The 23,691-nt window shown below is 53.7% G+C and overlaps 1 protein-coding gene and 1 pseudogene across 1 annotated transcript; one reads left to right on the top strand and one right to left on the bottom strand.

The window, feature by feature from the left end:
* Positions 1 to 307: 307 nt before the first annotated feature.
* On the top strand, positions 308 to 5,126 carry LOC149271199 (TBC1 domain family member 20-like; annotated as a pseudogene).
* Positions 5,127 to 7,631: 2,505 nt separating this feature from the next.
* LOC149271198 (cytochrome P450 11B, mitochondrial-like) lies at positions 7,632 to 14,183 on the bottom strand. Its single transcript, XM_089507547.1, has 9 exons — positions 13,903 to 14,183; positions 12,653 to 12,808; positions 11,314 to 11,513; positions 10,731 to 10,934; positions 9,652 to 9,806; positions 9,298 to 9,464; positions 9,137 to 9,215; positions 8,834 to 9,025; positions 7,632 to 7,778 (listed from the first exon to the last, which is right to left on the bottom strand). The coding sequence occupies exons 1-9, from the start codon at positions 14,181 to 14,183 to the stop codon at positions 7,632 to 7,634; spliced, it is 1,581 nt and encodes a 526-aa protein (XP_089363673.1).
* Positions 14,184 to 23,691: the final 9,508 nt, after the last annotated feature.

Genomic DNA, 23,691 nt, shown 5'->3' with positions numbered 1-23,691 from the left:
ATATAGATATATATGTGTATTATTAACCCTTTCTTTATTAACACATTCATTAAACTGGTCTACCGGCTGTATGGAAACATTTTATATAATTCAGGGGCAGGGTTTCTGGGGGGGCAGCAGGCACCAGGGGCAGGAGCTGGCATTTCCTGCAGGGGGTCCGGTCCTGCCATGCGCCTGCTGTGTGACCTCTTGCCGGGGGGGTTTATAAGAAGCCGACGCCTGCGTGTTCCCCCCCCCCCCCCCCGGCACCGGCTGTACTCGTTACTGTGGACTTTTATTCCTTCTCCTGTTATTTCAGACACGCTGCATGTCCTGGCGCAAACGGAAGGCCCTGCAAATACACAACGCCCTGACCTCTGACCCCATAGATATAGATGCCCTGAGGGGGCCGCAGTGAGTGAAGGGGGGCTTCTGAGCCAAGAGATTCGCAGGAAAGTGTGGCCCAAACTGCTAAATGTTAACGTCTTCTGCCTTCCTCCTAAACCAGGTAACGCTCGTAACTAACCGCAGGCGTCCAGCCCTCTGACTACCCTGAGAACTGCCCTCCCCCTATGGGGTGACACGGAATCTGCCCCTCCCGCTGCAGGGTGACAGACAGAAGGAAGCTATGGGACACCGGGTCTGCCCCTCCCCCTATGTGGTGACACGGAATCTGCCCCTCCTGCCGCAGGGTGACAGACAGAAGGAAGCTATGGGACACCGGGTCTGCCCCTCCCCCTGTGGGGTGACGTGGAATCTGCCCCTCCCGCCGCAGGGTGACAGACCGAAAGGAAGCTATGGGACACCGGGTCTGCCCCTCCCCCTGTGGGGTGACGTGGAATCTGCCCCTCCCACCGCAGGGTGACAGACAGAAGGAAGCTATGGGACACCGGGTCTGCCCCTCCCCCTGTGGGGTGACGTGGAATCTGCCCTCCCGCCGCAGGGTGACGGTGATGTTGTGTTTCAGGTGCTTGGTGAGATGGATGTGAGGCGGTCGCTCCGGAGATTTCCCGCAGGTAAGCGCTGCCCTCGCGCCGCTCTCCCTTTCACTGCCGGGTGACCTGGCCCCAGAGCTTACACTCTAACCCGCCGCCGCTGTGTGGTGATGTCAGTTTACATGATCGGCAGCTGTTTCTGGGGATGCTGCTTAATGTGTGTGTGCGGGGGGCTCCCGGCGGCTTGGGGGACATTGTGCATTGACTGCGGTGTCTCTGCAGGGCTGCGGTGTGTGTGTACGGGGGGGCCCCAGCGGCTTGTGGGGGGGGCCTGGGGGCTTTGCGCAGGGATGTGAGGAGCGGTGTGTGTGTTGGGGGGCTCCTGGTGTGATGCGGGGGCTCCCGGCGGATTGTGGGCGCATTGTGCATTGACTGCGGTGTCCCTGCAGGCATGCGCGAGGCGGAGCGCGCTGCGTTGATGGCGCGGCTCGTTGACGTCATTCTGTACGTTCTGCAGTCTCACCCCGAGCTGCATTATTATCAGGGATTCCACGACATCGCGGTGACGCTGCTCCTGACCACCGGGCCCCGGCTCGCCACCGCCATGCTCAGCACCCTCTCTACTCACCACCTGAGGTCAGTACTCGGCACCGGCATACACAGAGAGGGGAGTGTGAGTACTCTGTGTCACTATACAGAGAGGAGAGTGTGAGTACTCTGTGTCACTATACAGAGAGGGGAGTATGAGTACGCTGTGTCACTATACAGAGAGGAGAGTGTGAGTACTCTGTGTCACTATACAGAGAGGAGAGTGTGAGTACTCTGTGCCACTATACAGAGAGGGGAGTATGAGTACGCTGTGTCACTATACAGAGAGGGGAGTATGAGTACGCTGTGTCGTTATACAGAGAGGGGAGTGTGAGTACTCTGTGTCACTATACAGAGAGGGGAGTGTGAGTACTCTGTGTCACTATACAGAGAGGGGAGTGTGAGTACGCTGTGTCGTTATACAGAGAGGGGAGTATGAGTACTCTGTGTCACTATACAGAGAGGGAGTGTGAGTACTCTGTGTCACTATACAGAGAGGGGAGTATGAGTACTCTGTGTCGTTATACAGAGAGGGGAGTATGAGTACTGTGTCGTTATACAGAGAGTGGAGTGTGAGTACTCTGTGTCGTTATACAGAGAGTGGAGTGTGAGTACTCTGTGTCGTTATACAGAGAGGGGAGTGTGAGTACTCTGTCATTATACAGAGTGGAGTGTGAGTACTGTGTCGTTATACAGAGTGGAGTGTGAGTACTGTGTCGTTATACAGAGTGGAGTGTGAGTACTGTGTCGTTATACAGAGTGGAGTGTGAGTACTGGTGTTGTGTCTGTGCAGGGACTTCATGGAGCGCACCATGGATCAGACGAAGCATGCGCTGGATTACCTGATGCCGCTGATTCAGCGTGAAAGTGGTCGCTGCACGACTTCCTGCGCAGGTAACGGGCGATGCTCCGGGGGGGGGTGACTGGGGCAGGTTCTGCTCCGGGGGGGGGGTGACTGGGGCAGGTTCTGCTCCGGGGGGGGGGTGACTGGGGCAGGTTCTGCTCCGGGGGGGGGGGTGACTGGGGCAGGTTCTGCTCCGGGGGGGGGGGTGACTGGGCAGGTTCTGCTCCGGGGGGGGGGTGACTGGGGCAGGTTCTGCTCCGGGGGGGGGTGACTGGGGCAGGTTCTGCTCCGGGGGGGGTGACTGGGGCAGGTTCTGCTCCGGGGGGGGGTGACTGGGGCAGGTTCTGCTCCGGGGGGGGGGTGACTGGGGCAGGTTCTGCTCCGGGGGGGGGGTGACTGGGGCAGGTTCTGCTCCGGGGGGGGGGTGACTGGGGCAGGTTCTGCTCCGGGGGGGGGGTGACTGGGGCAGGTTCTGCTCCGGGGGGGGGGTGACTGGGGCAGGTTCTGCTCCGGGGGGGGGGTGACTGGGGTAGGTTCTGCTCCGGGGGGGGGTGACTGGGGCAGGTTCTGCTCCGGGGGGGGGGTGACTGGGGCAGGTTCTGCTCCGGGGGGGGGGTGACTGGGGCAGGTTCTGCTCCGGGGGGGGGTGACTGGGGCAGGTTCTGCTCCGGGGGGGGTGACTGGGGCAGGTTCTGCTCCGGGGGGGGGTGACTGGGGCAGGTTCTGCTCCGGGGGGGGGGTGACTGGGGCAGGTTCTGCTCCGGGGGGGGGTGACTGGGGCAGGTTCTGCTCCGGGGGGGGGGGTGACTGGGGCAGGTTCTGCTCCGGGGGGGGGGGTGACTGGGGCAGGTTCTGCTCCGGGGGGGGGTGACTGGGGCAGGTTCTGCTCCGGGGGGGGGTGACTGGGGCAGGTTCTGCTCCGGGGGGGGGGTGACTGGGGCAGGTCCCGCTTCGGGGGGGGGGGGGCTGACTGGGGCAGGTCCCGCTTCGGGGGGGGGGCTGACTGGGGCAGGTCCCGCTTCGGGGGGGGGGGGGACTGGCTTCAGATGACCCGTCTTTTTGCCCCGTCTCCCCCAGGTCGGAGGTGGGTTACATCTTTGCCCTCAGCTGGTTGATCACATGGTACGGACACGTCCTCAGCGACCACCACCAGGTGCTGCGCCTGTACGACTTCTTCCTGGCCTCGCACCCGCTGATGCCCGTCTACTGCGCCGCGCAGGTATGGACACGGTCAGGAGGGGGCGGGTCCTGGAACAGGATCATTGGGGGTGGCCACGTCCTTCACATGGGGTGTCCATGGGGTCGCCAATTGTGGCCCCCCAAAGGCCCATTGGGGAGAACTTCCCTTTTACAACAAACAGAAATGTGGGGCAATTCCCCGAATCAGGATGACGTTGCCCCAGGCCTTATTAGTATCCAGCTCTTATTCTGCCCCGGAAGTCGTAACCCTTTCCTGCCCAACCCAGAATAGATTGTTGTATGAGAACCCCCTCTGTGTTTCCCGTGGAAGAGTCCGTCCTCACTTCCTGCCGATCGCTCCCTGTTTATTTGTATTAAAGCCCCCCGGGTGAGGCGCTGCGTCTGGCAGGGGGGGGCATGAAAGCTGAGCGGGCGCTACGGCTTCTCTCGCCTCTGTAGGGTCTCTCGCTGACTCTCGCCGGATGACACGGTAACCGTGATGTCACGGTGATGTCACCGATGCGAGGGAAGAAGGGGGGAACGGTGCATCTTCACCCGGCACGGAAGGTAAGTGCTGCCCCCATAACTAATGCTTACAGGGACAGTTTAATTCCCCATGCAGCCCCCCCCCCCCAAGCACTTACTTGCCCCCTTCCGTTGGCCCGTTTTTGCGCTGCCATTGGAATCGGTAGGAGCTCTTTCTGCCGATAACCCAATGGGGGGGGTTCTGTTAATTGCACTACCAGGTGAGGCCACGAGGTGGCAGCGTCGAGCTACAGAGTGCAGGCAGTCCTCAGCTTACAGCGACCCGCAGTTATATCGTGTCCATGCGCACGCTGCAGCCAGGTCTGACGTTTGGGCTGGAGGAGAACGTTTTGGGATCATTAGTCTCAGCAAATCGCATAAGCTTTCAAGGTCTCAGAGGTCTCTTTCAAGAGCAAGTTTGCTATGAGTTAGCTGATCCTGTGAGCTGACGCTCGGTGGTGCCCGTTACCCGGGCTGTGTGTTGAAGGGCCGGCGCCCCGTCTTTCTCTGTTTCAGATGGTGCTGATGAGGGAGCCGGAGGTTCTGGGGGTTGACTGTGACATGGCCAGCGTTCACCAGCTTCTCTCCGACATCCCCCGCGACTTCCCGTACGAGACCCTGATCTCCCGCACCCGCAGCCTGTTCCAGACGCACCCGCCCCACCACGTGCTGGCATCCGCCGCGCTGCGCACGCACAAAAGGTATCGGGGGCCGGGGTGCGGCTGGGGCTGATGAGTCCGGTCTGAGCGGCCACCGTCCCGACCACTTGTGTTTTACTTCCTGTAACAAACTTTTTTTTTTTTTCCTCTCCCGCTCGCCCCCTCTCCTCTCCGTTTTCTGCCAGTATTTCCATTTCCTCGTTCGACTCCCTCCTGGCTTCCACCTCGTGTCAGCGCCCGGACTTCGTGCTCCGCAGAGAGACGGCTGCTGGTTCCCAGGATGGGCCCCGGCGCTCCCAGAACACGTTGGTGAAGCTGGCAGTGTGGGGTCTGTCCGCCTCGCTGGGGGCTGCTGCACTCGCCGTCACTCAGAGCGCCCTGGAGTGGGGCCCGGAACTACTGCTCGGCCTTTTCTGAGGGTCCGAGATTGGAGCGATCCCAGGAACGTGTGCTGGATCCGTGTGAACGGAACTGGATGGTGAGGAGTAGCAGAGCATGACAGAAAACATGAGGCTTGGACAAGCTATGTCCTTGTACTGAGAGTAATGGGGGTTGTGGTGATGCCTGGACCTGCTTTAACGTTATGGTCTGGGTTACGTAAAACCCCCACTGAGTGTGGACCAGGCAGTGCAGCGTGAGTGAGTGGTGATGGGCGGTTATGGTGGGTTGGCACGTGGACTCGGTGGAGCGGCGCGGATGGCCGGTGGTTTGGATGTCACGCGTGGACCAGTGAGCAGGAATGAGGTTATTTCGTGCTCTCCACCTTGATTCGCTGTCTGTACTCGCTGTGACCAGATCTTCCGTGGGATCCTGTGGATGTGATCCCCCCCCATGCCACTTGGAGCCGTCCATGTCTCGGGGGCCTTTCCGGTCACTGGACCCCAGTGCCGATGTACCGCGTGGGGCCGTAGAAGGACAGGATCATCAGTGTATTCGTTAACCATCCGGCGACCGATTCGAAATCGGGTTAGGATCAATGGAAACTCGAATGCAAACGGCAGAGAGCCCCCCGTCTCCACAACGCTCACCGAAAGCAAAGCCACGAAGAGAGCCGAGCCGCGGCCCCCCGAAGTATTGAAATCCTTTCCGTCGGGGGGGGGGGGTTGATAAAATCACCGCTGGATCCGGGTAAGGTTATTAGTATCTATAAATTCCCTGAGAGACCAGAGCCGGGCGCCCGGCGGGACTGCTGTTTCTAGCGTATGGTGGGACTGCAGCTTTAATGTGTAGATGGGGGTAAGATTTGGGGTCGCGGATGGATTGTGACGGGTCGGCGCGATTTATCATCTTCTGATTGGTCCAGTAAGTTCGTCCCGCGGCTCCGAAGGAGATCTATAAAACCACTCGCGTTATTTATTTTTTGTACAATAAGTTATGTTTCTCATTCTTTCGTGTTTGTTTTTGGCCCCCGGGGTGTGCGGCCGATGCATGCGCGCGGTTACTTGCGACTGCCGGGGTCAGGCTGCAGCGTGGAGGGTGGTACTCGGCACCGCTGTGCGCTGCAGCTGAAGTGCCGTTTCCGCTGCAGCAGCTGCCGCTGTTTAATTACCGCCGTTAATGAGTTTAGTTTCAGGGGAGCAGCTGCTGTTCACTAATTACAAGAGACAGCGGCTTCGTTACCGGGCTTCAGGGGGGCAGAGAGAGAGAGAGAGAGAGACGTGTGTCCCCCCCCCCCCGGGAGTCTCCAAAGAGACATCGCAGCAGAGCTATCCCCCGCGAGACAGTCTTTTATGCGATGAGATTAGACTATAAGAGATAGATGCCCCTCGAGACCGCCCCCTGTATGGGGGATCGTCCAATCAGCTGGAGATCTCATGGAATCTCCTCCCAGAGCCGATTGGCCAGGATCATTACGAGACCTTTTGGTTCGGTTTGTTGCATATCAATTGCATATAAAACGTTTGATGACATGTGAGACGGCAGCTTGAACACGTATGTAAAAGGCGTGACGCGGCGGGGACAGCAAGTAATAAAAAAATATATATATATATATATATATATATATAATATAAAAAAACACAGAAACCAAACCTGGATTGTGATTGGCTCTTTAATTTAGCAATAAAACCGACAGTACAAAACCTCCGACACATTTACAGATACATTTAAAATTGTCCAGACGTAAATCTGCCGCCGGGTGGATGCCGCCCGGTATCTTCACAAATAACAGGCAGGATCTTTGTGCAGAGACCAGCTCTGCAACCCCAGCGACCACGTAACGTACGATAATACCGCGCATGCTGCGGCGTCTACCGGGCCAGGAGGAAACATTGTGCTCTAGGTGAGCAGGACGAATTAATGGGAGTGTGAGTGGAGGCTCCGTGGAGTAACGGTTAGTGTGGATTGAGTAAGGGTGAGCGGAGGCTCAGAGGAGTAACGGTTAGTGTGGATTGAGTAAGGGTGAGTGGGGCGGAGGCTCTGCAGAGTAAGAGTTAGTGTGGATTGAGTAAGGGTGAGCGGAGGCTCAGAGGAGTAACGGTTAGTGTGGATTGAGTAAGGGCTGAGGTACTTTGTGCCATTACTAGTCCTCCGCCATGTTTTGGGCCATCACAGAAGCAGGCGTTGTTCTCAGGCCCCCCAAAACCCCTTTCCACGTTTTCCTCTCAACTCTCGCAATGGTCGGCATTTAAGGTTAGAGGTCACAGGGGGCCGCTCCTCGGGGGCTGCTCCTCGGGGGCCGCTGTTGCTGTCTTTCGGTGGCTTTTCCAGACGTGATGAAGGCAGGAGCCGGGGCTCTGGCTATCGCTTCAGGGTTCAGAAGAATGAGTGTGACTTAGTAATGGTCAGGAGGGATGCGCATGTCCAGGAATACGTATCGAAAGTCGTCAGGTTCGCCTGGCTGACGTTTTTAAGCCGCAGACGAGGAACCTGGAGGTCGCCAGCTGGACTCCTTGGGTTGATTGGGTAGAGGATCTATGGGCGTTACATGTTCGGGGTGCTCTGTGTTTTCGGGGCCCTGGAAATGGGGCGGAATGTGAGAAGGGGAGGTTTCTCTGGCATCAGGATGAATCCGAAGATGGTCTTCATGTCCTCTTTACAAACCGTATCGATCTGGAAATTCTTCAGGATCTGAAGGAGACAAAATAGAATGGCGGAATTTACTCATCACAGAGCGCTGCTCCTCTCTCATCCCATTATCCCTGCTCCTCTCTCTCATCCAATTATCTCTGCTCCTCTCTCTCATCCAATTATCCCTGCTCCTCTCATCTTATCTCTGCTCCTCTCTCTCATCCAATTATCTCTGCTCCTCTCTCTCATCCAATTATCTCTGCTCCTCTCTCTCATCCAATTATCCCTGCTCCTCTCATCTTATCTCTGCTCCTCTCTCTCATCCCATTATCCCTGCTCCTCTCTCTCATCCAATTATCTCTGCTCCTCTCTCTCTCTCTCATCCCATTATTCCTGCTCTTCTCTCATCTTATCTCTGCACCTCTCTCTCATCCCATTATCCCTGCTCCTCTCTCTCATCCAATTATCTCTGCTCCTCTCTCTCTCTCTCATCCCATTATCCCTGCTCCTCTCTCTCATCCAATTATCTCTGCTCCTCTCTCATCCCATTCTTCCTGCTCTTCTCTCTCATCCCATTCTTCCTGCTCTTCTCTCATCTTATCATTTCTGCTCCTCTCTCTCATCCCATTATCTCTGCTCCTCTCTCATCCCATTATCCCTGCTCCTCTCTCTCATCCCATTCTTCCTGCTCTTCTCTCATCTTATCATTTCTGCTCCTCTCTCTCATCCCATTATCTCTGCTCCTCTCTCATCCCATTATCTCTGCTCCTCTCGCTCTCATCCCATTCTTCCTGCTCCTCTCATCTTATGATCTCTGCTCCTGTCTTTCATTTAATTATACCTGTTCTTCTCTCCCCATTTATTCCTTCCCCTATACCCCCCCTTTATCTGGGATCATCTCTCCCCATTATCCTGGCACCTCTCTTCCCTTTTTTCGCTGTTCCTGTCTTTCCCGTATGAGTCTTGGCTCTTCTCTCCTCTTTATCTTGGCTCCTCTTTCTCCTATCCCATTTATCCCTGCTTCTCTCTCCTCTCTCCCCCATTATCCTTGATTCTCTCCCCTTGCTCCTCTCTCCCTCTCGTTAATCCCGCTCCTCTCTCACACCCTCACTCACATGCATTAGGAAAAGCATTATCTCAGTCTCTGCGATCCGGCGGCCGATGCACTGACGGGAGCCAAACCCGAAAGCCAGAGCCTTAAAGTTGGTGTCGTCTTTGCGCGTCCAGCGTGCTGGGTCATAACGCAGAGGATCCCGAAACACCAGGGGGCTGCGGCCCAGGGGGTACAATGCAACCTGCACCAGGGTCTGTGGCGACAGAACCAAAACTCACTCGTACACAGCGTGGCCCCTTACACACGGTGGGGGTGCGAACACAGTAACACAGAGAGGCCCCCCGCGTCTCATCCCGGTTCTTACCCCAGATGGGATGTGGTAATTCTGCAGAACTAAGTCCCGCGTTGGGTATCTCTGCACCGTGATCCCCACCGGATACAACCTGAAAACACAAGGAGAGATCCCCCCCGTCAACTCCGGGGAGACGCGGCGGAGACCGGGCGGAGACGCGCCACCGCACTTACCGCAAGGTTTCCTTGATCGCTCCTTTGAGTAGCGGCAGAGAGTTGAGTAAATGGTTCAAGTCTTTGGGTTCCTGAGTTTCCGCTCTGAGTATCTCCTCGCGTAAGTCTCTCTGCACCGAAGGGTTACGAGCCAACTCGAAGAGCGTGAAGAGCAGAGGCATGGCGGTCTGAAAGCGAGAGAGGGAAGAGGCGCGTGAGGAGGGCAGGGGGCCAATGAACACTCCTGGGGCTGAGTGAGTGCAGGTGAGTGAATGCAGGGTAAAGGGAATAAAGACAAGTGGCATCTCACTATAACATCTTCCATTTTTAGGGAGTGAGTGGCAGCCAAAGGCACCTGGGGACGGACCCTCTCACCGTGTCCACGCCGCCGGCCATCAGCTCAGTGACGTTGGCTTTGATCGAGTCGAGTGGAAGCTCTCCTTGGAGTAGGAGCTCGGCCATGATTCCCGAGTATCCGCGCTCCTGCCCCAGGCAGAATTCCTGGTAAATGTTCTGGATGCATTTATCGGCTGCAGAGAAAGAGCGAGACGGGTAACCGGGTCACGTAACATGCGTGTCACAAGTCCACATCATGCGTGTCACAACTTCTCCTCTGTTCTTAATGTCTCTGAGGGTTGGGGCATTAGAGGCAGAGAAACTGCCTGGAAAGCATAAGGGGGTGTCTGCGTGATTCCTCCCCCACGCAAGTGGTTTGTTCCATGATACTGAGGGGAAGAGATTTCCCCACCCCAAGTGGTTTGTTCCATGATACTGAGGGGAATAGATTTCCCCACCCCAAGTGGTTTGTTCCATGATACTGAGAGGAAAAGATTTCCCCACCCCAAGTGGTTTGTTCCATGATACTGAGGGGAAAAGATTTCCCCACCCCAAGTGGTTTATTCCAGGGCGTTTCCTGTCTGCTGTGTGAGCAGGGAGTGCTTCCTGTGACAGATTATAGAGGTGATGGCTGTTCAGTAGGATCCAATGCAGATGAGTGAGGGCAGCATACTCTGAGTGAGTGCAGTATACCATGTGAGTGAGTGCAGATGTATGTAATATGTTATGTCATGTATAATCAGCCCAAAAACATAAACTATATGTACAGCATTGTACAGCGCTGCGGAATATGTTGGCGATATATAAATAATAATAACACACATTGTACAGCGCTGCGGAGTATGTTGGCGATATATAAATAATAATAACAACACAAATTGTACAGCACTGCGGAATATGTTGGCGATATATAAATAATAATAACAACACAAATTGTACAGCACTGCGGAATATGTTGGCGATGTATAAATAATAATAATACACATTGTACATTATATTTGTGGTGGAGCCGGCGATTCTCTTATGATTTATGGGTAATTATCGGGTAATTCCCCGGGAAGCGCACCGTCACACGACGGCTCCCTAAAACAGCGAGACAATCAGCCTACGGTACTAACCCTGCTCAAAAATCACGTCCCAGGCCTTCATGTGCTCCTTCCATATCTGGTGCTCCGTCAGGCGCATGAGCTGCGTGGGCAGGAAGAGCAGCGGCAGCGTGGTCTTAATCATGGTTTCCACGGCGCCAATAAAGCGCAGAGACTCGGCGTTGGGATTTTCTTCCAGGAGCCCAAGACGCTGTCCGTATAAAACGTAACTACTCGCTGCCAACACAGAGGAGGGTCGGGGTCACTCAAAGAATGAAACAGCGGGACATGGACGAGGCCCCTCCCATTGCAGGGCGACAGACAGAAGGGAGCTATGTGACACGGAGTCTGCCCCTCCCACTGCAGGGCGACAGACAGAAGGGAGCTATGTGACACGGAGTCTGCCCCTCCCACTGCAGGGCGACAGACAGAAGGGAGCTATGTGACACGGAGTCTGCCCCTCCCACTGCAGGGCGACAGACAGAAGGGAGCTATGTGACACGGAGTCTGCCCCTCCCACTGCAGGGCGACAGACAGAAGGGAGCTATGTGACACGGAGTCTGCCCCTGCCACTGAACAGATGCATAAAGTTGCCCCAAATATGAGAATCTCTCACCTTCTAGCGTGAAGCGGAAGAGGTCGGCATACAGATCCACCGTCAGCGCTCCGCGGGTGTTCTTGTCGATGCGTCTTTTCAGAAGCGAAGAGAAGTCACGGGCGACCTCATCGAGAAACGGGAGGAATCTCCTCACTCCCATCAGGCTCAGCACCTCCTTGTTCAGCACTAGGCGGTCAGAGCGCCATTCCTCGCCGTTACTGGGGAGAGAAGGAAATCGTCTCACAGCAGCCGGTGGATAATACGGAGCCGCGGACGGATTCCGGAGATCTCTCCGGGCCGCCCATACTGTGAGAAGATCAGTCAGCGCTATGGAATATGACGGCGATATATAAATAATAATAACACATTCTACAGCGCTGCGGAGTATGATGGCGATATATAAATAATAATAATAACACATTGTACAGCGCTGCGGAGTATGACGGTGATATATAAATAATAATAACACACATTGTACAGCGCTGCGGAATATGATGGCGATATATAAATAATAACACACATTGTACAGTGCTGCGGAATATGATGGCGATATATAAATAATAATAATAACACACATTGTACAGCGCTGCGGAATATGATGGCGATATATAAATAACACACATTGTACAGCGCTGCGGAGTATGATGGCGATATATAAATAATAATAATAACACACATTGTACAGCGCTGCGGAGTATGACGGCGATATATAAATAATAATAACACACATTGTACAGCGCTGCGGAGTATGATGGCGATATATAAATAATAATAATAACACACATTGTACAGCGCTGCGGAGTATGATGGCGATATATAAATAATAATAATAACACACATTGTACAGCGCTGCGGAGTATGATGGCGATATATAAATAATAATAACACACATTGTACAGTGCTGCGGAATATGATGGCGATATATAAATAACACACATTGTACAGCGCTGCGGAGTATGAAGGCGATATATAAATAATAACACACATTGTACAGTGCTGCGGAATATGATGGCGATATATAAATAATAATAACACACATTGTACAGTGCTGCGGAGTATGATGGCGATATATAAATAATAATAATAACACACATTGTACAGCGCTGCGGAGTATGATGGCGATATATAAATAATAACACACGTTGTACAGTGCTGCGGAATATGATGGCGATATATAAATAACACACATTGTACAGCGCTGCGGAGTATGATGGCGATATACCGGTATATATATATGTAATAATAATGTATTGTACAGCGCTGCGGAATATGATGGTGATATACCGGTCTATATATATAATAATAGTGTATTGTACAGCGCTGCGGGATATGATGGCGATATATATTTGACACTTACAGCAGGAAGACCCCACACTTGTGGTTGCGCAGGTCCCTGTGTGCCGCCCAGGCCTCGATCCGCATCCTGCGAGGAAAGACCCCCTCGGCCTGGAAGAGGCGCGCCACGTCCTGAGGGAGGAGGATGTTGACGCTGCTGTGCGAGCCGAGCCGCTCTCTGTTTAGACGCAAAACATTTTATTACAGTCGCCCCTCTCCGTACCAAACTCCCTCCGCCACCCGGTTCCTCTCCCCGGCCCCCCGCTCCAGGTCTGCAGCCGGAACCCCGCGACAGGGTCACTCCTTCCTCTCTATGGTTTACGGAGAATCGATGAGCTTCCTTCCAACGCGTTTGGATTTGGGGCGAGGGGCTGTCGTGGCATCTGTGGCAGAAGCTGTTTGTCGTGAAGAGCAGCGAGTGTCCGTCCGGACGCGGCCGGCGATATAAACGTTATTTACCCGATTAGAGAGGCTCAGAAGTTTGGGTGAGATGACGATTTCTAGCACTCGGGACCACAGAAGAATATTAACCCCATAACTGCCGACAGACTCTTTCCGCGGGGGCAGGAGCAGAGCGGGGTGAAAATGTTTGCCCATATTCTCAACTTTATGCCGGCGGCTCTGCCAAGACTTTCTGCAATCAAGGACATCATGCGCGTCGTTGTGACCGTATGGGGGGGGGTTTGCCCCGTGACGCCTGCCGTGGTGGAAGAAATCCATGTTTTCTCCCCTATACATATATTTGCATTAGGTGTGAATGGAACGGGGGCGCTCGGAACAGGGGCGCCCGGAACATGGACGCTCGGAACGTGTTTCTGATCATGTGACCGAACTGTTAGAGGGATTGTTCCGGAATGGCCCAATCGAATTAGGAATATTGAAAGATCGCCCATATGTGGTAAAAACTCTACCCCTAGGGGTATAACGTTTAGAAGAATGGGGGTCTCTTTCTCCTCCATGTCTTGAAGAACCCGGAGCCTACAGCACTGAGCTCCATCGTCTTCTTACCACCATCTGCCCTGGGTTGGTGCTGTATATCTACTACTTTGCTTAAGAAATGAACCTGAGATACCCAGAAGCTGTGATTCCGGTTTAACAGAGAAGCTACAATGTACCCCCGACTGCGTACTAGAGTGGAAATTACCCCCTGCATGTTGTCGTTGGGTATTGTGGCCCTATCACTGCAAACTGTCCCCCGCTCATCCGTATTTTGGGGGCTATGGTTAAGGTGCCCTCAGCGTGGCCCCTATGGCGCGTCCCCGTGGCACTCACCGGTATATGGGCCCCAGTCTCTGGAAGTTCTCCTCCATGACGTGGTGCATGCGCTGGAACTGGTTTCTTCTCCAGAAGTGGAAGAGGTTGAGCCACGCGCTGCGCCCCGTGCTGGGGATGGCGCTGAGCGGCAGGGTTTGTGGGGCGACCTCCGCGTGGGGTTCTTGGATGAGGGGGACGGTGGACAGCTGGGAGATCCCCCTCCAAAAACACCTTCCATGGGCTGGGGGATATCCAGCCAAACAGGAGCGGACGTGGGGAAGGACTCTGCTCTCCAGCATCTCCGAAACGCCGTCTGTCTCTCCTACACGGCCCCCGAGTGCCGCTGTCTCTTATATCTTTCTCACACACTTTATCACTCGATCTTTCCATGACACGTAAATCCTTCCCACTTTCCTCCCACCATAACCCAGTCCATCCCATCATGTTATATCGTCATTAATTACACGTGACACGCGGAGAGCTGTGATGGGACTGTCTACATGTTGTATGTTATAAAGTCAAAATAAACGGTCTAATCTCTGCCAAATGAGCGATCTCTCAGAGGACACGCGTGTTTGGCACGGTACTGAGCAGCGCATGTGAAGTGCTGCCTCCTGCAGTATGTGGCATGTATAAGAAGAAAATACATCATGCAACATGCGCAGCTCAGTAACATGGGAATTGCATATATGTCCTGGAACAAGATGGCTGACACGGCCATAATTTCTGTATCATGTTGTTAATCGGGCGAAGGCATCTACAAAGCTGAAGGAACTCCCAGAGAAGAGAGGTATCAGGACAGGAGAGAGGGACTGGCTGACCTAGTCAGGGGCTTTTCGTAGATATGGGAGAGGGGCAAACTGAACGTGGCGATGTGGGGGGGGGCGGCAGTGAGACTAGGCAAGTGTTTCAGTATACACTGGCTTCCTCCCCAGGGGGATATTTTGCTCATTGTGAATTGGAGGCCTCTGCCAGCCTTCCAGAATCTTCCATCAGAGCAGCGCGGAGCGCACTTGCCCTACTGCAACCGGGGGGGGGGGTGTTTACTGCCAGTAAAACAGATATCGGGACGAAATAAAAGCCCCCCTTTTGTGGACCCCTCATTATTCCCACCTTCTCTGCTATAATCCCCGCCGCGCACTCCACCCCCTCTATATCTGCCCGGAACACTTTGTTCAATGACATTCTCCATCCAAGGCCCCAGATAAGGATCTCCCATGATGAGGGATTTATTCTGTGACCCCGGCCGCGCCGCTCTCTGCGGAGAGGAAGAAAGATTCATGCGGTGGGCTTCATGTTCATTCACCTTATTAATCTATTACCGGCCTCGGGGAGTGAAGAGTTAAACATAGAGTAAAAGTGATGGGAGTTAGTGTCAGTGCGGGTGCAGCGCGGCCACTGTCTGTATATAACCGGCACTGAGTGATGTGAGTTAGTGTCAGTGCGGGTGCAGCGCGGCCACTGTCTGTATATAACCGGCACTGAGTGATGGGAGTTAGTGTCAGTGCGGGTGCAGCGCGGCCACTGTCTGTATATAACCGGCACTGAGTGATGGGAGTTAGTGTCAGTGCGGGTGCAGCGCGGCCACTGTCCGTATATAACCGGCACTGAGTGATGGGAGTTAGTGTCAGTGCGGGTGCAGCGCGGCCACTGTCTGTATATAACCAGCACTGCGTGATGAGAGTTAGTGTCAGTGCGGGTGCAGCGCGGCCACTGTCTGTATATAACCGGCACTGAGTGATGGGAGTTAGTGTCAGTGCGGGTGCAGCGCGGCCACTGTCTGTATATAACCGGCACTGAGTGATGGGAGTTAGTGTCAGTGCGGGGGCAGCGCGGCCACTGTCTGTATATAACGGCACTGAGTGATGGGAGTTAGTGTCAGTGCGGGTGCAGCGCGGCCACTGTCTGTATATAACCGGCACTGAGTGATGGGAGTTAGTGTCAGTGCGGGTGCAGCGCGGCCACTGTCTGTATATAACCGGCACTGAGTGATGGGAGTTAGTGTCAGTGCGGGGGCAGCGCGGCCACTGTCTGTATATAACGGCACTGAGTGATGGGAGTTAGTGTCCGTGCGGGTGCAGTGCAGAGTTCTGGTGCTGGTGGGGCCTTTGGTGTAGGGGCAGATCTCGGGGGAGGGTGAAATCTTGGAGCTGAGTATCTGGGGAAGTTTTGTGGCGCGAACAATAAACAGTAAAGACATTTGAGGTCTTCAGAAACGTGCACTTTACGCGTTAGAGACATGCTCCGTACACGTTAGAGACATGCTCCGTACACGTTAGAGACATGCTCCGTACACGTTAGAGACATGCTCCGTACGCGTTAGAGACATGCTCCGTACACGTTAGAAACATGCTCCGTACACGTTAGAGACATGCTCCGTACACGTTAGAGACATGCTCCGTACGCGTTAGAGGCATGCTCCGTACACGTTAGAGACATGCTCCGTACACGTTAGAGACATGCTCCGTACGCGTTAGAGACATGCTCCGTACGCGTTAGAGACATGCTCCGTACACGTTAGAGACATGCTCCGTACACGTTAGAGGCATGCTCCGTACACGTTAGAGACATGTTCCGTACATGCTAGAGACATGCTCCGTACGCGTTAGAGAATGCTCAGTACGCGTTAGAGACATGCTCCGTACGTGTTAGAGACATGCTCCGTACGCGTTAGACGCATGCTCCGTACGCGTTAGAAACATGCTCCGTACGCGTTAGAGGCATGCTCCGTACGCGTTAGAGCCATGCTGCGTACGCGTTAGAGACATGCTCCGTACGCGTTAGAGACATGCTCCGTACGCGTTAGACGCATGCTCCATACGCGTTAGAAACATGCTCCGTACGCGTTAGAGGCATGCTCCGTACGCGTTAGAGGCATGCTCCGTACGCGTTAGAGCCATGCTCCGTACGCGTTAGAGGCATGCTCCGTACGCGTTAGAGACATGCTCCGTACACGTTAGAGGCATGCTCCGTACGCGTTAGAGGCATGCTCCGTACGCGTTAGAGGCATGCTCCGTACGCGTTAGACGCATGCTCCGTACGCGTTAGAAACATGCTCCGTACGCGTTAGAGGCATGCTCCGTACGCGTTAGAGACATGCTCCGTACGCGTTAGAGACATGCTCCGTACACGTTAGAGGCATGCTCCGTACACGTTAGAGGCATGCTCCGTACACGTTAGAGACATGTTCCGTACATGCTAGAGACATGCTCCGTACGTGTTAGAGACATGCTCCGTACGCGTTAGACGCATGCTCCGTACGCGTTAGAAACATGCTCCGTACGCGTTAGAGGCATGCTCCGTACGCGTTAGAGGCATGCTCCGTACGCGTTAGAGGCATGCTCCGTACGCGTTAGAGCCATGCTCCGTACGCGTTAGAGACATGCTCCGTACGTGTTAGAGACATGCTCCGTACGCGTTAGACGCATGCTCCGTACGCGTTAGAAACATGCTCCGTACGCGTTAGAGGCATGCTCCGTACGCGTTAGAGGCATGCTCCGTACGCGTTAGAGACATGCTCCGTACGCGTTAGAAACATGCTCCGTACGCGTTAGACGCATGCTCCGTACGCGTTAGAAACATGCTCCGTACGCGTTAGAGGCATGCTCCGTACGCGTTAGAAACATGCTCCGTACACGTTAGACGCATGCTCCGTACGCGTTAGAGACATGCTCCGTACGCGTTAGAAACATGCTCCGTACGCGTTAGAGGCATGCTCCGTACACGTTAGAGGCATGCTCCGTACGCGTTAGAGACATGCTCCGTACGCGTTAGACGCATGCTCCGTACGCGTTAGAAACATGCTCCGTACGCGTTAGAGGCATGCTCCGTACACGTTAGACGCATTCTCCGTACGCGTTAGAAACATGCTCCGTACGCGTTAGAGGCATGCTCCGTACGCGTTAGAAACATGCTCCGTACGCGTTAGAGGCATGCTCCGTACACGTTAGAGGCATGCTCCGTACGCGTTAGAGACATGCTCCGTACACGTCAGAGACATACGCTGTACACGTGACATGTTATCAGGAGACAATCTATCCTGAGGACAAAGTACAAAGACTATTATTGTATTTATAGAGAGGATGGAAAATGGAGATCAGGGTAAGAAGTGACCTCTGTCAGAAAGACCTTCAGAACCTCTCTGACCAGAAGCGGCAGACAGACGGCGTGGGAGACGCGGTTCCAAAAATACCTAAAGCAAACACGCGGTCTGAGGGCCTCGTAATCCTCACAGAGCGCTCTATCCCACAAACTGTCTAATGTATCTGCCGAGACTCCCCAAATACTAATAAAATTAATAACCCATCACACAGGTCCTGTGCAGAGAGTGGCCAATGGCGGCAGCCAGTCGTCTCTAATAACGGCCGTTACGCAAACCGTGGCTTGTCAGGAGATATTCACCTGCATTCAAGCAGCGATTCCAGCTGTGATATAGCAGGGAGAAAAACAACAATTGGGATGCTCAGAGGAGAATATGAAGGTGTTGGCTCCAGACTGTGTGGCCCTGAGAATCTGCCCATTCACCCTAAGACCCTGAGACTCCACGTGATTGTTGGTCTGACATGATCCATCCTCAGAAAAGCCTGACTGCTACGTTCAAAAATATATTTCCCAGAATGAGCCTTCAAAGCATTTCCCTGTCGTGAGACTCGCAGGGCTGCGGTTACCCGGCTCAGATCTCCGTCCCGCCTGCTTTACGCCAGTCTTCTGGGACCAGATGGCAGAATCCATGAACATCAAAAGCCATGCTCTGGCTATTTCTTGGTCCCCAGGGATGTATACCACGCAGGCCCCCCGGGGATGTATACCACGCAGGCCCCCCGGGGATGTATACCACGCAGGCCCCCCCGGGGATGTATACCACGCAAGCCCCCACCGGGGATGTATACCACGCAAGCCCCCCCCGGGGATGTATACCACGCGGACCCCCCCGGGGATGTATACCACGCGGGCCCCCCCGGGGATGTATACCACGCGGGCCCCCCCGGGGATGTATACCACGCGGGCCCCCCGGGGATGTATACCACGCGGGCCCCCCGGGGATGTATACCACGCGGGCCCCCCGGGGATTTATACCACGTGGCCCCTGGGCTTAATCTATTTTAACTTTATTTAGCAGTTTTATCACCTTGTCTTGTCTCAGCCAATCACATGTTTGCTTTTTGTAGCATTCATTTGCAGACCTGCAGGGATTGGTTCTTCTCCTGATCTTCACTAATTCCCGCCTCTGATGGCTGACAGTTCCCTGCATTAGTGGCTCCCCAGCCTCTTGCCCCCCCACCAGTTAACTTACTATCACACGCACTCTCACTAAAACACATACACACACACTAACACTTACACTAAAGCATACTCCATCACACTCCACTCTATCAACCGCACTTCGCAGACCTCATTTTCTCGCACCTCATTCTCTCGCATCTCATTCTCTCGCACCCTTACCTTGTCTTTTCTTAAAGTTGTTTGCACACAGTGTGCAAGCAGCTGTGCATTTACCCACTGCGCTCCCGCCTCTAAGAGTGGACTGGTCTTTCTTGAAGAATTCTGGACTGGCTCGGGGTGTAGTTGCCCCCTTCCCCCTGTCATCCCACACCTGCAATAATCAGCCATTTACAGGGGTCAGAAAGTGGCTTCCTGTTACAAAGCTACTTGCCCCAGTATTCCAGTGTTGGGGTAATTAAAACCACCCATGATTACAACCCGACCCAGATGGGCAGATTTGTGATGAAAGCCGATCACCCCCCTCAATACTAATATTTGGGGGTCCGTAGGGTATTACCTACAATGAATGTTCTGCCCCTCGTAGCATCTGTATAAAGTTCTTCCCGTTACCACCAGTACCAGCATCTACTACGTCTTTAATCCTAGGCCTTAACTCTGTTCTAACATACAGAAATACCCCCTCCGCCTTTCCTATTAACCCTGTCCTTCCTAAAAAGTGTAGAGCCATTTAAATTTACATTCAATGTTTACGGGGGTGTGGTTAGAGGCGTGGCTGGGGCAGAGGAAGAATAATGAGTTTTATTTAAGACACTGTAGCGTGTGTGACATCACACGTGGCTCCTCCCACAACATAGGGTATTTAATACCCTTAAATGAATGACATCATCATCATCGCCCTCATACGTCTCTGTGTTCTCAACCCCCGGTACACGCAGTCGCGTGCGGAATAAAGGAGTGCGGAGGCTGCGGCTGCTTAAATAGATTTATTGAGAGGTGCAGTAAAGGCATATTATAAGTTGTACATTGTGCTTTCCATTCCGCTAACAGCGCCCCCCTCTGTCTGCGCAAAAATAAATAATACAACCAACGTAGCCCCCCCGGGGAGGTGGGGGGCAGGAGTCCCAGGGCTCCTTCAAGAAACGTCACCGCAACCTCAAAACAGCTCTAAAAAAGTGGCTGTGGAATTATATACACGGAGGCTGCCGGCGACCCGCGGTATTACAACCCATACAACTCTCAGTACAAAAATCCGGACGCCCTGACTTTTTTATTTTTTTTTTATACATTTTTTGATCTTTTTTTTTTTCATTTTTTTATTTAACGAAAACAAGTGCAGAAATACCTGAAGGTTTCGTGACTCCTCCCTCGTCTGAGCGGATTCGCGGAACGTGCCGGCCTTTAACCCTTAAAGTGCCCCTGGAACCAATAGAGTTAAAGAATTCTCCCTGCTTTGTCCTGTGCTCCGTTTTAACCTGAATATCAGAAGATGAGTGTCCAGGGGGCCGGAATTGCATTATTTGGCATTTTACTTAAAGTCAAACTCCAGATTGCAATGAAAAAAAGAGGGGGGGGCTCGGAAACGTGAAGGGGCCGCCCGGAAATCCGGAGCGTTTGAGAGGACGGCGTCTCTCGGAGGGGAGGGACGGTTCCATTTTGGCTTCCCGTATGGAACGGACTGTGAGACGAAGCCCCCCGTACAGCGCCGGGCGCTCCGCGTCTCGCTCAGACTCAGCGGGAATCCCGGGGTTTACCTTGAATCAGTCGTATTCTCTAGAATTGTGCTGCTTTCACATTATTAATACTGGAATACAAAGCGTTAAACACCGTATGAGAGCAATGCAAGTGCTTCAGTAAAAAGGTTTGAAAATCCCCCTCCCCCCATGGCTTTTCCGTAACCACTCCCAGAAACCCAATCCGAGCTCCGGCCATAAAGCGAGGAATTTCACGTGAAAAATCCAGTTTCTGCGTCCATCGGCTTCATCCGGCGGCTTAAAACTCCTTTAAATCTCTTTTAAATATGAAAAAGTCCTAAAGTCCTATTTCTAAATCAAGCTACTGTGCAGGCAACGCGCTACAGGAACGAGAAAACGGAGTACAAAAATTAACCCTTCCTCGGCCAGGCCGGTGCCGGGGAGCACCGCTGGCAGTTAAAGGGTAAAAGCAGCACTGCATGTTTAAATACTATATTGCTTTACATTCAGGAAATGCGACCGGCGGCAGCGCGCTCACGTCCTGATGCGGAAAATGCTAAGAGGATTAAATGCGATCTCCCGGGGGCGGACGCGAGCGTCTTTCTAAAAGTGAATGAAAAACGTGCAGGACAGGGAGCCTGCCCTCTGTGAATATTAAACAGGAAGCTGCGATACGGGCACCGCCCCTTCCGGGATATCACAGGAAGCTGCTATATGGCACCGCCCCTCCCAGGATATCACACAGGAAGCAGCGAAACGGGGTACCGCCCCTCCCAGGATATCACACAGGAAGCTGCCATACGGGCACTGCCACTCCCAGGATATTCCACGGGAAGCTGCAATATGGGCACCGCTCCCTCCCAGGATATCATATAGGAAGCTGCGGTACGGGGCACCGCCCCTCCCATGATATCACACAGGAAGCTGCAGCACGGGGCACTGTCTCTTTCTGAATATTACACAGGAAGTTGCAGGATGGGACACCGCCTCTTTCTGAATATTACACAGGAAGTTGCAGGATGGGGCACCGCCTCTTTCTGAATATTACACAGGAAGTTACAGGATGGGACACCACCTCTTTCAGAATATTACACAGGAAGTTGCAGGATGGGGCACCGCCTCTTTCTGAATATTACACAGGAAGTTGCAGCATGGGGCACCGCCTCTTTCTGAATATCACACAGGAAGTTGCAGGAAGGCTCCCCATCTATGAGACTGACAGGAAGGCTGAATCAGGTCTCCTCTAAGGCTTAAACTTTAACTGAATACATCGAGTGCGTACACATGCCACGCGTCAAACATGCACTGCTGCTCTAAACTAGAATTTTCCCCCAAAACGCTATACAATGCGATATAATCCCTGATATAAGAATAATTGAGGCAGTACCTGATCGCTCAGAATCACCGCATATCCTAAAAACCGCATGCATTACATTGTGATTATTACTATTATTATTGCTTCATATTCAGTATAGAATTCCTTACAGGAATATATATTGCCGCTAAAGCGCTAACGTCTTTCAGATTCCCCCCAACCCCTACAAAAATTGGCATAGATTTTAAACTCTGGCATGCAAAAAAAACCCTGGTGCGGACCCGCAGATCCAGCTGCGCGGATCCGCCCCAACCCCGCAAATACCGCCCCCGAACCCCTAGATCCAGGCGTGCGGATCCGCCCCACCCCGCAAATCCCGCCCCGGACCCGCAGATCCAGGTGCGCAGATCCGCCCCAACCCCACAAATCCCGCCCCGGACCCGCAGATCCAGGCACGCGGATCCGCCCCAACCCCGCAAATCCCGCCCTGGACCCACAGATCCAGCCGTGCGGATCCGCCCCAACCCCACAAATCCCGTCCCAGACCCGCAGATCCAGCCGCGCGGATTCGCCCCAACCCCGCAAATCCCGCCCCGGACCCGCAGATCCAGCCGTGTGGATTTGCCCAAAGCCGCAAATTCCGCCCCAGGCCCGGAGATCCGCCCCAACCCCGCAAATCCCGCCGCGCGGATTCGCCCCAGACCCACAAATCCTGCCCTGGACCCACAGATCCAGACCTGCGGATCCACCCAAACCCGCAAATCCCGCCCCAGGCCCGGAGATCCGCCCTGATCCGCAAATCCCGCTCGGCCCCACAGATTCAGACCCGCGGATCCGCCCCAGACCTGCAAATCCCACCCTGGACCTGCAGATCTTCCCCTACCCGCAAATCCCGCCCTGGACCCGAAGATCCAGCCCTGCGGATCCGCCCCAGACATGCAGATCCAGCCCTACGGATTCGCCCCAGACACTAAAATCCCACCCCAGACTTGCAGATCCAGCCCTGCGAATCCACCCCAGACCCGCAAATTCCCACCCCACGAACCCAGACCCACAGAGGCAGATCCACGGATCCGCCCCAGACCCGCAAGCTTTGTTCTATTCCCTTTGTGAAAATCATGTTCCAATTGCTTCTTTTTTGCCTAAAACTTGTTTTTATGAACAAAAAAGTGACTTATGCTTTGGCATAGCAATATAACACGGGACGCGCTAAAAAACATGCGCTGGACTGTGCTTCGCGGACAGCCGAGCGCCCAGCAATACACAGCGAGCGGCATGGGAAATACTGATCCATTAAAGAGTTAAAACATCAATCTTATTGCTAATAAAATATAACAAATGGCTGTTCCAGTCCCGACTTTTACTGATGCTCAGAGCTATAAGGGAAGTCAAATAATAACCCTTTCACTGCCACACAGTGGAGAGTTCTGCGTTTGGCCGATTTTGGTGTTTTTCATTGACATTTTTTTTTTTACTTATAGACATTAAAGAAGAATCTATGGATTAGAACAGGTCGGCAGCGAGCAGATCCGTCTAAGGCAAATACTATTCTCTGGCCATGGGTCGGAGGAGAAAGGC

This window comes from Sceloporus occidentalis, unplaced genomic scaffold, assembly GCF_023333645.1.
Source record: "Sceloporus occidentalis isolate IW3139 unplaced genomic scaffold, rSceOcc1.0.p SCAF_536, whole genome shotgun sequence".
In the NCBI taxonomy this organism is placed as follows: Eukaryota; Metazoa; Chordata; class Lepidosauria; order Squamata; family Phrynosomatidae; genus Sceloporus; species Sceloporus occidentalis.
Note: the sequence above shows the minus strand (reverse complement) of the source record. Positions and strands in the feature narration are given on the sequence as shown.

Coding starts and splice junctions, on each gene's coding strand:
- LOC149271198 (XM_089507547.1), bottom strand. CDS start 14,183: ATGCTGGAGAGCAGAGTCCTTCCCCACGTCCGCTCCTGTTTGGCTGGA. Junction 9,216..9,297: donor GCGATCAAGGAAACCTTGCG/GTAAGTGCGGTG, acceptor TTGTGTTTTCAG/GTTGTATCCGGTGGGGATCA. Junction 9,026..9,136: donor ATTACCACATCCCATCTGGG/GTAAGAACCGGG, acceptor CTGTCGCCACAG/ACCCTGGTGCAGGTTGCATT.